Source organism: Zingiber officinale, chromosome 7A, assembly GCF_018446385.1.
Source record: "Zingiber officinale cultivar Zhangliang chromosome 7A, Zo_v1.1, whole genome shotgun sequence".
NCBI classification, from domain to species: domain Eukaryota; kingdom Viridiplantae; phylum Streptophyta; class Magnoliopsida; order Zingiberales; family Zingiberaceae; genus Zingiber; species Zingiber officinale.
Window position 1 is genome coordinate 60056135 of NC_055998.1, and position 13333 is coordinate 60069467.

Genomic DNA, 13333 nt, shown 5'->3' on the forward strand with positions numbered 1-13333 from the left:
AATGAGAAGATCGAACGGTCAACCTAGATAAGAGCATTTTCTCTAAGTGCTTCCTTGGTCGTTGTATGTTGTTGTCTTTCTCCCTTTTCACCATCATCTAGTAGACTAGCTCTTTTAAAATTTGTACATTACAAAATCTAAAGAAAACTCGAGTTACATTCAAGGGTTGTTTAAATTTATAACAGGAATGAAAAAGATGAAACGCACGATACGCAGGCCATATTATGAATTACAACATATACACATACATCCAATCACATTGGGGTAAAGGGTCAAAACCATGCATCATGTCATATAGCATTCACAGTAAATCTATGACATATAATTTACTATGATTTCAACAACGAATTACAAGCCGCAACGCCATGGTGGTCTCACTAATCGGTTAGTTGGCGGGGGTCAAGGGGGCAACACCCCTTGCGGGGGGGTTTTAGGGGGCAGTGCCTCTGAAACAAAATTATTTAACAAACTCATTTGAATGAGTTGCTGCCATACATAAGACCACCATGTACCCAAGATAAACAAAACTGTTCACAATAGTTTGTGTGTTTCACACAATCTGTTCTCAACAGATGTCAACTAGAGGCCACCCATAGCCATGTATATTTCTGTAGAATGAAATCAGACTATAGTATGCGTTCATTGTTGGAATGTATACTAAAAATCTAACTTTTGTATAAATATTTATTTAGAAATAAGAATCATATTGGTCAAATGTCTATATTTATGCTAAATGTAGTTGTTCATTTAATTTATATTGTAGATAACATGGTGTGAGGAGACACATAGAAGATCATGTTATCAAATCCTTATAAATTATAAATAGTAGCTCACGACCAAGATGGAATGAGACAAACCATTGGAGTGGTTGTAGCGTAATTTGGTAACAGTTTATCTTGACTATAATATTACACTAGTGCACTATGAGTGTATTGAGTAGGATCATTTGAGGTAGTTTCTTTTTATACTGACTATATAAAAGAACATAATCTCTGTTATTATGGAAGTCCGTACTCTTAATCATGATATAATAACAAGCACGTATATTTAATATTTATTTCTCTAATTTATCAAAGGGTGTGATTTAGTTCGTTAAATCAATAGGTCCGATAAGTTGAGAAATAATATTATTTATATGGTGTGTTGTTGATTATAGAATGAAACTGTGTCCTAGTAATCTAAGTTGATGATATCTCCTTGAGGAGCTCATAAGGATTGTCATATAAACCCTACATGTGGACCTAGTCCGTCATGACAATAAAGTTGAGTGGTACTACTCGGAGCTAGATATTAATTAAGTGAGTTGTCAGTAACTCATTTAATTAGTGGTCATTCGATATCTTAAGCACAGGGAGATTAATGCACTCATAATAAAAAGGAGCTCATAATGTAATTTGGGATTGGTGCAGTAGTTCAATAATAACTCTTTAGTGGTATGAGTTATTATTGATGAACTTGAGTTGGGTGTTCGGCCGAACACAGGAAGCTCAAGCTCATTGGGAGACCAAAACTAATTTCTCCTCTCGATTCCTGTTGTAGCCTCTATAAATCCTTGTATCCATAAAGTCCACTTCTTACCCAAGTAATAGGTCAGTCACATCCTTACTTGGTGCAAGGGGGCTAGCCAAGCATGGGCTTGGAAGCCAAGAGGTGGCCGGCCAAAGCTTGGTGCCCAAGCGAAGGGCCGGCCACATGAAGAATAAAAGGAAAAGGAAGTTTTGTTTTGAAATAAAATTTTGTTAAAATTTTTCCTTATTTGTAGTTATCTATAATGGTTAAAAGAGAGATTTTATTTTGTTAAACTCTTTCCTTTTTGTAGTTATCTACAATGGATAAAAGAAAGATTTCAATTTCCTTTTATAATCATCCTCATGGTTTTAAAAGAGAGTTTTAAAATTTTAAAATCTTTCCTTTTATAACTATCTACAAAAGGATAAAAGAGAGATTTTATTTTGTTAAAATCTTTCCTTATTTGTAATTATCTATAATGTTTAAAAGAGATATTTTAATTTTTGATAAAACTTTCTTTTTTTGTAACCATGATTTAAAAGGAGAAGTTTTAATTAATCTTTCATTTTTGTAGTTGTCTACATGTTTTAAAAGAGAGAGATTGATTTTAAAATATTCCTTTATTGCCATGTACAATAAGAAATTTAAAAAAGAGAGATTTTAATTGTTATTAAAATTTCTTTTTTAAGGGAGGCCACAAATAAGGAAGTTTTAATTATGTTTAAAACTTTCCTTTTTTGCCATGAGCAAAGATTATAAAAGAAAAGGAGGTGATGTCTTAAGGGTTACACAACCTTAAGCCCTCTCTCTTATCCTTGGTGTGGTCGACCCCTTCCCTTCTCCCTTTCTCTTAGGCCAACGGCACTCTTTCATCTAGTCTCCTCTTTTGCTTCCTTAGGGTCGGCGGCATAAAGGATTGGAAAATCCTTGTGGCCAGTTGCTTGGAGAGGAAGAAGAAGAAGAGGAGAAGCACTTGGTGGACGGTTGCTTGGAGGAGGAGAAGAAGGAAATTTCTTATTTTGACATCCCTTGGTGGCTCGAGAGTACTTGGAGGAGAAGAAGTGGTTCGAGTGTATTCTATCTTAGTATATCGTTATTCACACGACGTCCAAGAGGAGGAGAAGAATACAACAGAAAATCAAGAGATCTTTAGCTACAAAGAAAGGTATAACTAATTATTTGTTTCCGCATCATAACTAATTCATGTTCTTTTATAGTCTATTTTACTGTAATCAAATATAAACCACCCACAAGTTGACAAAATTGGTAACTAGATAAATGATTACTCCAATAGATCTTGAGATTAATACCCCGTTAGGTGTCCAACCTTCCATATAAGGGTAAAAACGATCCTCATAATTTATATGTATATATCTAGCCAGGAGACCGACAATATATATTGGAGTGAGCGTTATCAAGCTCCAAAAGAATTCATCAAATATGATTTTGTAAATGATCTCTCTAAATTGAATAAAGGAACAGAACTAATGTTGCAGAGACATTTTAACAAGGATGTAGAAAGACGCAGGAAAATGGAAAATAATGAAAGGTGAGGATACTTCGAGTAGTCTCGGCACTTGAATTATCTGGAAGACTGTCACAGTTGGAAGAAAAATCGAGGCACTCAGTAAGACACCAACAAGCTTACAGGATGGATCCCTTTGTACAAAATGATAGAATGGAAAGAACATCAAAAACTGTATGATAAAGACTCATAATAACATCTTATAGCATCACAATGACTAGGGATTACAAGACTGAATTGCCATCTACAGAGTTGACTCAGAGATGAGGTTTAAAAGAAGTGTTTATATTGCACAAACAGAGTTTGCTTCACAAGTCTTTCCACACATTATAATCAGTACCGGAGCTGTTTTTTATTATATTATCTTGACAGCCAAGAATAAAAGTGGCCCGTGAAGGATCAATGTTGATTATAGCATGTGCAGTTCCCTGTGGACTCACAGCTAGCACAACCTCATCAGGTCCAAAAGTAACTTCTGTATACCCTTTGTCTTTAGGATTTTCCAACTGAATGAGGGAATAGAATTGAAGACGTTAGAACTCCAGCCATGTATGCTATATCTAAAATCATGAAATAGGAGTGCATACAAAATAAAGATTTACCCTAAACTTTGTCTCTGCACCCCAAAGGATAAAGGTCTCGTTGCACATATTATGCCGGTGATTGCCTCTAATACCTCCAGGTTGGATCTGACCCACATGAACTGATGCACATTTTAGTGCCCTTCCTGTAAATATGCCTACCTAAAATAGTTAGATACACCAGGCCATAACTTGTGACTTGACATCCAAGCAAGGAAAAACGTAACTAGAGTACAAAATTAACAAAGTGAAAAGACCTGAAAAATATATTGCTTAGCTACTGGAGAATGCCTGAAACTACAGGATGAACTTGTAACTCTGTAACATCAACAAAGTGAAATCCAATCCCGGTCGATAACTGACAATAACTAATACTTCATATATATATTAGAACCGTAGCAAATAGATGAAGACAGTGTTGGATTGAATGGAAGATGATAAGATGCTAGAGGGCGTGAATAATTTTAACCTTCGAATATCTTTCTTAAAAACAAGATAAGTGCGCAGATATTAAAGTAAAATAAGAAAGAGCAAAATGCTGACAAAAGTTACTTACGTGGTTTGATACTCATGATCCTTACTCTATGGCCTATGGACTTTTATGAGAAGACTAACTTTGGCATTCATGTATAAGATGAATATATTGTTAGACCCCGTGGATGTTTTGATGTGATCAACTAAGTTGGTTAGGTCCTGCTTTGTGTTTGAACCCTGTGTCTGAGTGTGCAAGAGCTTAGGAGCGCAGGAAGTCGAGCGGAAGACGCAGCAGCTAGCGAGAAGGACGACACGGGAAGGGAGCCGACGGGCTCGGTGCGTCCGAAGGACGAGAGAGCTGCGGAAGAGTACACCGGTGGGTGAGAAGAACGTGTGCAGCGTTCGAGGGATATTAAGCCGGGGAGGAAGGCTGCTCGAGGAGAAGGCTATAAATTGAATTCGGGTGAGCCCTATTTCGGTTGGCCGGAATCACCCAAAAGAATGGGACTTCGGAAGACGAAGCAAAGAAGCAAGCAAGCTGGAAAAAGCTGCCAGCCAGCTTGGAGGCGCCTCCAGCAGGCTTGGAGACGCCTCCAGCTTGGAGGCGCCTTCAATGCCTGTTGGAGGCGCCTCGGACTTGGCAGAAGTGAACGTTATCCACTCTCTCGATGGAGGCGCCTTGGACGTCTATTGGAAGCGCCTTGGACATCCGAGATAGAATTTCCAGAGGCTATATAAAGGCCTCTGGAACTAGGAATTAGATATCAATTGTTCCATCAACTCTGTAATCAATTCCTAACAATAGTTCTGAGCCGTTAGTGTGTAAAAGGCTTCTCCGCCTTCAGCAAAGGAGACTTTTCTAGTGCGCTCTTTCATTGCCCTGGATTAACAACCCTCTTGGTTGTAACCAGGTTAACTCCCGGTCTTCTCTGTCCTTTTTGTTTAATTGCTTTATTATTTTATTGCTATTGCACTTTTGAGTTGAAAAATCCGAGGAGGGTATAGTTTTAATTTTTTTTAGGCAATTCACCCCCCTCTTGCCGGCCAAGGACTAACCGCCGTCTGAAGCAACAAAACGATGGTCGGAGCTAGCGATTATCCACCAGTTCGAGAGTTTTCTTCATGGAAACAACAAATGGAGGTATATCTTAATACAGATTTTAATATTTTTTCAATAATAAAATTTGGATATGAAGCACCAAAGACAACGAATGGAGAAGAACTCGAGATACACCTCTAGAACAATAAACAACGTGACGAGTCTATGGCAAACGCTCGAGCTGAATTTCACCTTCTAAGCGTACTACCAAATGAAGATCTCGATAAAATTGGCGACTACCGAAGTACAAAAGAACTTTGGGAAAAGTTCTTAAAACTCCACGAAGAACCAATTGAAGTTGAATCCGACTCCTCGATGGACACTGATCCGACGTCAGAAGAGTCCGAAATCGAGGTAAGTGCCGAGACAGAACAAGCAACCGAACCCCAACTTGAAGATCTAGAATGCTCATCACAAATGAGCATCGATAAAGGGGGAGAATCTGTGGAAGAAAGCAACTCAACAGGGGGAGAATCAACCGCCGACAAGGTAAGTCAGGTATGGTCTCCACCTCTTGGCAAATTAATTGATTCAATTGAAATATTGCCGAAAGATTCTTGTGAATTACTAATTATTTTGTCGAAAGAATATTTTGAATTAAAAACTGAAAAAATATTAAAGAATATTGAGTTAAAAGACACAATTTGTCAATTAAGAGATTTCAACAAACTAACAATAGAAAATATACAATTTTTTGCATGCTCAATATTTTTTGCTACAATTATAAAAAACTGTGATTTGAGAAATTATGAGAAGCTAAAATGGAAATTTAAGAATCATAGAGAATTTTTAAATTGAAATGATTAGACTTAGCACCTTCAGAAAAGAAAATTAAACAGAAAATTTCCTTATGTGGCTTTTACTATAAAGTGGTTGTTGCTCCAATAACCAAGAAAACCTAGTGCCTCGCCACTGCTTGAAAGCCAAATATAGAAATGAAATGTTTAATTAATTTTTTGATAAAAGCATTAAAAGTTAAAAGTTAAATAATGCTTTGAAAGTTTTTTTTACATTTTTATGGAACAACAACAAACAACAACCAAGCCTTTTCCACTAGGTGGGGTCGGCTGTATGAATCCTTTTACGCCATTGAGCTCTATCTCCTATTATATCATCATCTATATTTAAATAAATTTTATCTTGTTACATTTTTATGGAAAATTCAAAAAAAAAAATCATTTTAGTTAGAAATTTTCTTTGGAAAATTTTTGTAAAAGTTCATATTGCTCAGAAATTTTTTGAAAATTCTAAAAATTCATCTTGCTCAGAAATTTTTCTAACTTAAGTATTTGCTAAATATTTTTTAAATTATTCGCTTATTATTATCCTGTTTTTGCTGTGATCAAAGGGGGAGAGAAAAGTATAAGTTTAGGGGGAGAGAATTTTTAAATCAGAGAATTTTTAAATCTTAAAAATTAAAAATAGTTTTAAATTCTGTTTAATTCTTAATTAAGTAGTTGCAATTTTATTTATTGCAAACTTATGCTTAAAATGTTAGTTTAGTCATTTTCTTTAAAAATTACTATTTGTCTATTTTTACCCTAACTTGAACTTGGGTTGATGCACATCAAAAAGGGGGAAATTGTTGGACCCCGTGGGTGTTTTGATGTGATCAACCAAGTTGGTTAAGTCCTGTTTTGTGTTTGAACCCTGTGTCTGAGTGTGCAGGAGCTTAGGAGCGCAGGAAGTCGAGTGGAAGACGCAGCTAGCAAGAAGGACGGCACGGGAAGGGAGCCGACGGCCTCGGTGCGTCCGAAGGACGAAAGAGTTGCGGAAGAGTACACCGGTGGGCGAGTAGAACGTGCGCAGCGTTCGAGGGACGTTAAGTCGGGGAGGAAGGCTGCTCGAGGAGAAGGCCGAAAATTGGATTCGGGTGAGCCCTATTTTAGTTGGCCGGAATAACCCAAAAGAACGGGACTTCGGAAGACGAAGCAAAGAAACAAGCAAGCTGGAAAAAGCTGCCAGCCAGCTTGGAGGTGCTTCCATCAGGCTTGGAGGCGCCTCACTTCAATGCCTGTAGGAGGCGCCTCGGACCTGGCAGAAGTGAGTGTTGAGTTTCCGGATAAAGTTTTATCCACTCTCTCGATGGGGGCACCTTGGACGTCTATTGGAGGCGCCTCGGACATCCGAGATAGAATTTCCAGAGGCTATATAAAGGTCTCTGGAACTAGGAATTAGATATCAATTGTTCCATCAACTCTATAATCAATTCCTAGTAATAGTTCTGAGTCGTTAGTGTGTAAAAGGTTTCTCCGCTTTCAACAAAGGAGACTTTTCTAGTGCGCTCTTTCATTGCCCTGGATTAACTATCCTTTTGGTTGTAACCAGATTAACTCCCGGTCTTCTCTGTCCTTTTTGTTTAATTGCTTTATTATTTTATTGCTATTGCACTTTTGAGTTGAAAAATCCGAGGAGGGTATAGTTTTTGTACAAAGTAAAACCTAAAATCTCGTGTCTTTAGGAACCACGAGTTAGGCCTTTATATAGAAAAGAAGAAATGAACCAAAAGACCAAACTACCCCTATACTTATTCTAACACTCCCCCTCAAGCTTGAGAATATAGATCATATACGCCAAGCTTGTTACATATGTAGTCAATCCGAGGACCTCCAAGTGATTTAGTGAATATATCTGCTAGCTGATCATTTGAGTTGACAAAACTAGTAGATATTTCTCCAGATATGACTTTCTCTCTGACAAAGTGACAGTCAACTTCAATATGCTTTGTTCTCTCATGGAAGACTGGATTTGAGGCAATATGCATAGCGGTCTGGTTGTCACATATGAGTGACATTTGTGTAACCTCTCCAAACCTTAGTTCCTGAAGCAACTGTTTTAACCATATAAGTTCTTGACTGACAATAGCCATAGCTCGATATTCTGCTTCTGCACTGGATCTTGCCACAACATTCTGTTTTTTGCTTTTCCAAGAAACAAGGTTACCTCCGACAAATATACAAAATCCAGAAGTAGATCTTCTATCAGAGGGAGATCCTGCCCAATCTGCATCAGAATACCCCACGACTTGAGTATGTCCTTTGTCTTCATATAGAAGACCCTTTCCTGGTGCACCCCTGATATATCGAATAATGCGAGTCACGGCATCCCAATGTTCTTTGCACGGAGAGCTAAGAAACTGACTTACTACACTTACTGCAAATGAGATATCCGGACGAGTGACAGTAAGGTAGCTTAGTTTCCCTACCAATCGCCTGTACCGTTCAGGATCTGAAAGAGGCTCCCCCTGATTTGGCAGGAGCTTGACATTAGGATCCATGGGATTGTCGACTGTCTTTGAGTTTAACATTCCTGTTTCTTCCAAAATATCCATTGCATACTTCCTTTGGGATATAATGATCCCATCTTTAGACTATGCCACTTCTATCCCTAGAAAATATTTGAGTTTGCCGAGATCCTTTGTCTGGAAATGTTTGAAAAGATGTTGTTTTACTTGTGAAATCCCAAGATGATCATTACCTGTGATGACAATATCATCAACATAAACCACTACATAGATGCAACCAGTAGACGAGTGGCGATAAAAAACAGAATGATCAGTTTGCTCTGGGTGACTGCTTGAGACCATATAAAGATTTCCGCAAGCGACATACAAGACTAGAAGACTCCCACTGAGCAACAAAACACGGAGGTTGCTCCATGTAGACTTCCTCGAGCAGGTCACCATGTAAGAATGCATTCTTTATGTCCAATTGATGAAGAGGCCAATGGCGAATTGCAGCAATAGACAGAAAAAGACGCACAGAAGACATCTTGGCAACAGGAGAAAAGGTGTCTCCATAATCCAATCCAAATACCTGAGTATAGCCTTTAGCGACAAGACGAGCCTTAAGCCGATCAACCGTGCCGTCTACACCAATTTTTACCGTAAACACCCATCGACAACCAACCACTGACTTCCCAGGAGGTAGAGGAACGAGATCCCAAGTCCCACTGCTCTGTAAGGCACTCATTTCATCAAGCATAGCTTGTTTCCATCCTGGATGAGCAAAGACATCACCTGCAGTCTTTGGAAGAGAAACAGACGACAGGGAAGACAGACAATAATAATAGGATGGGGAAAGACGATGATAGCTTAAAGAAACATAGTGAGGAGAAGGATTACGAGTGGAACACATACCCTTTCGAAGTGCAATAGGAACATCAGAGTCAGGAGATGGGACCAGAGGAAACGACGAAGGACTTGGCTCCAAAGATGTGCCCACAGCAGTGTCAGTGTTGGTCGGCGGCAAAGCAGAACGAGGACGATGCTGATAAACCTGCAAAGGAGGAGACGAGGCCGGAGGTGATAGAGGCGCCTCCGGAGGGTAAAAGATAGTCACTGGTGCAGGTGGAGAGGGAGAAACCTGTGAAGCGGAAGGACCAAAAAAGGAAACCGACTCAAAGAATGTGACGTCAGCAGAGATGAAGTATCGACGAAGAGTAGGGGAATAACACTTGTACCCTTTCTGAGATCGTGGGTACCCAAGGAAGACACACTTATGAGACCGGGGAGAGAGTTTGTCAATGCCAGGATCAAGAGCATGAGCAAAACAAATAGAACCAAAGACCCGAGGTGGTAGAGGATGAAGGGATTGATGTGGATAAAGTACCTGATGAGGTATTTTACCCTGGAGAGTGGATGAAGGCATGTGATTGATGAGATAACACGCAGTAAGTACCGCATCACCCCAAAACTGATGAGGGACATGAGAATGGAGAAGAAGAGTCCGAGTGGTTTCAAGGAGATAACGATTCTTGCGTTCTGCAACCCCATTCTGTTGAGGGGTATGAGGGCAAGACGTACGATGCAGCACACCATGAGATGTCAAGAAGGTACGAAACTGAGTAGACAAATACTCGCGTGCATTATCACTTTGTAAAGTTCGAAGGGAAGTACCAAATTGAGTTTTTATTTCAAAGAAAAAGGATTCAAAAATAGAAAACAATTCTGAACGATCCTTCATTAGATATAACCATGTACAACGGGAAAAATCGTCTATAAAAGTAACAAAATACCTTGCCCCCATTGTAGAGGAAACACGACTCGGACCCCAAACATCAGAATGAACCAAAGCAAAAGGAGACATAGCCCGACCTTCAATACGAGGAGAAAAAGAACTACGAACATGTTTGCCTAATTGACACGACGCACAAGATAAAGACTCTAAGTGAGAAAGACTAGGATGTAACTGTTTCAACTTATTAAGACCTGGATGTCCCAACTGAGCATGAATAAGTAGTGGAGATGCCGCCGCCGAACCAACAAAAGAAGGTTGTTGAAGTCGATATAGGCCATGGGATTCACATCCGAAGCCAATCATCCTCCCCGTACTCCGGTCCTGTAAGGAAACAGATGTGTTAGTAAAAGAAATAACACAATCAAGAGATCGAGTAAGTTGACTTATAGACAATAAATTAAATGGAGCGCCGGGAACATAAAGAACATTATGAATGGAAAGAGATGAAGAAGAATGAACAATACCAATACCCAGGAATTGAGTTTGAGAACCATTGGCCATGGTGACCATTGGTAGAGTACCAGAAGTAGTGAGAGAGGAAAATAGGAATTTATTACCAGTGATATGATCAGTGGCCCCAGAATCAAGAACCCAAGGACCCGAAGAACGAGATATGCCAGCAAAGGAAGTACCAGCGTCTCGAAGCCTGTCGATCCTCAAACCATTTCAGAAAGTCAGTATAAGAAGGTGTTGAAGTCGAATCAGGTGTTAACTGTGAAGTGGAAGCTGAAGGAGCAACAGAACTCTGAACAATCTGAGCAGCACGAGGAGGACGACCATGTAGACTCCAGCATTTATCAATCGTGTGTCCCGGTCGGTGGCAATGATCACACCAAGGGCGTCCTTTGCCACCCTTGCGAGGTGGAGGTCCTTTGTGTCGAGAGACCAAAGCTGACGAGTCGACAGGAACAGAAGAAGGCATCGTCAAGACTTTGGCCGGGACACGGAGAAGAGTCACCCAGGTATTTTCCATAGTAGCTTCTGTGGGGCTGCCCAGGATCTGGTCACGGACATGAGAAAATCTGTGTGCAGACCATATAAAGCCAAAGAAATAAAAAATTTCTTCCGATTTTCAAGCTCTTCAACAGGATCAGCCGCAGGTGGGAGCAGTTCATTGAAGTCACAAAGAAGGCTAGAAACTGAACCCAGATAAGTTAACATTGAATCCTTAATCTGGTTGGCGTTGAGGATAGTCATGAGATCTTCACAAACTTGATAGAGTCGCCGAGAGGTGTTTGTAAAGAGTTGTTGGGCTTGTGTCCAAACAGCTTTGCAGGTTTTGTGAGTACGGAAGATATTCTTAAGAGATGAATGGATGGTGGCTCGGATAATACAACACAACTGAGCGTCAACCTTCTTCCACAGAGGACGATCGGCGTCTTGAACATCTTCTTCAGTTTGAGTGAGATGTGTCTCATACCCCTGTCCAACAAGCCAAAGTTCAATGTGAGATGCCCAGGAGATATAATTTTTACCATCCAACTGCTCGGAAGAGAGGGGTGCAGTAATATGGTTGGTAAAGATTGAGGTATCTGGCTTTGGAGCGCCAGATGTAGCCATGAATAAAGCTATGAACCAGACAGCGCTTGCTTGATCTCTCAAATCGGAAACAACAACCGGAAGGAGCTCCACCTCAATCAGAAAGGGCAAGGGCTGCTTATGACAGAGATGCTGCTGGTGGAGGTTCTTGGCTGCTGATGACAGAGATGCTGCTGGATAAAGGCTGTTTGCTTGATCTTGGCGATCTCATAGACGTGGCAAAGGGTGAGGGAGGAGGACGCGACCAACTCGAGGCCCTATGATGGACTTGCAGATGGCCTCGATGGAGAGATGCTTGCAAGAGACGTCTGCTGGAGAGGCCACGGCAGACGAAGACAGCGCCACTGGAGAACTCGCGCGGCAGAAGGAGACGGGCTCACTGCTGGAAAAGAGAAGGCGCGCGGCAGCGCGGAGGCGACGCGAGAAGACAGCGGCAGCGGGTGTGCGTTCGAAGGAGGGCAGCGAGGCGACGTAGGCGGCGGCGCGTCGTCGACCGTCCAGGAGACGCGGAAAGAGGCCGCGCGAGGAAGGAGGCGGCGAGAGAGAGACGCGGTGAGAGAGAGAAGCGGCGCTGAGATAAGAGAATTAGGTTTAGGGTTTTAACCTGGCTCTGATACCATGTACAAAGTAAAACCTAAAATCTCGTGTCTTTAGGAACCACGAGTTAGGCCTTTATATAGAAAAGAAGAAATTAACCAAAAGACCAAACTACCCCTATACTTATTCTAACAGTTTTAATTTTTTTTAGGCAATTCATCCCCCCCTTGCCGGCCTCCGCTGCACCTACATATATTCCATATATCATGAAATCTAATAGTGCATCTAGATTCTATAATATTTTTATTATAATAGTCATTTTGAAGAATAAGTCATGTTACCAATCTATAAAAAGATTTAGAATCCCTTGTATTTGAAAAGTTTTTGAATTAATATAATTTTTAATTTCAAAATGGTATCAGAGTTATCTATTTCCTTTCTCTTCTCATCAAAATATCTGCTTTCTTCTTTTTCTCTTATTTTATTCTATTTTTTTCTTTCTTTTACTTATGACGGCTTCAATCGAAATTCTAAACCAACAATCTCATAATTCACATATTTTTTTCTTTCCTCCTCTCCTTGTCATCACATATTGTTGAATTGCATCCTCTGTATATCTGTCATCATCTCTGCCTTTCATAGTTTTGTTTCACCACTATCATTAATCCCTTATTTTCATCCATTCTCAATTTTGAGTTCCCACCTCGTTACTAGATTTCCATTGGCCTTCATTGTCAATTTTTTTTACCAACCTTCATGGCTGGAATTTTTTCTTTTTGCTCGCCTTTCATTGCTGATTTTTCCTATTTCTAGCCTTCATATTCCTTTTACCGGTTTTTATAGTTATATTTTTCCCTTTTGCTCGATTTTCATTGCCACTTTTTCCTATAACCAACCTTAATAATTGAATTCCTTTTACCCGCATTTATAGTTAGATTTTAATCTTTTGCTCAACATTCATAGTTGTCAAAAGCACAAGGCACACACAAAAAAAAAACTCAACGATCTTGGGGCTTAAAGCACAAAGCGAAGCACACGCTTTACAGAAAAG

The 13333-nt window shown here is 39.9% G+C and overlaps 1 protein-coding gene across 2 annotated transcripts in view; it reads right to left on the bottom strand.

Moving 5' to 3' along the window:
- Positions 1–3137: 3137 nt before the first annotated feature.
- LOC122001436 overlaps positions 3138–13333 on the bottom strand; it is a 35577-nt gene continuing 25381 nt past the window's right edge. The window contains exons 2-3 of one of the 2 annotated variants that reach the window (XM_042556175.1): positions 3637–3761; positions 3138–3540 (exon numbers count right to left, since the gene is read on the bottom strand). In XM_042556175.1, the coding sequence (XP_042412109.1) occupies positions 3343–3540; positions 3637–3761 (323 nt within the window). In that variant the 3' untranslated portion in view covers positions 3138–3342. Of the gene's footprint in view, positions 3541–3636; positions 3774–13333 lie in introns of both variants that reach the window. The other variant, XM_042556173.1, reaches the window with a different exon arrangement.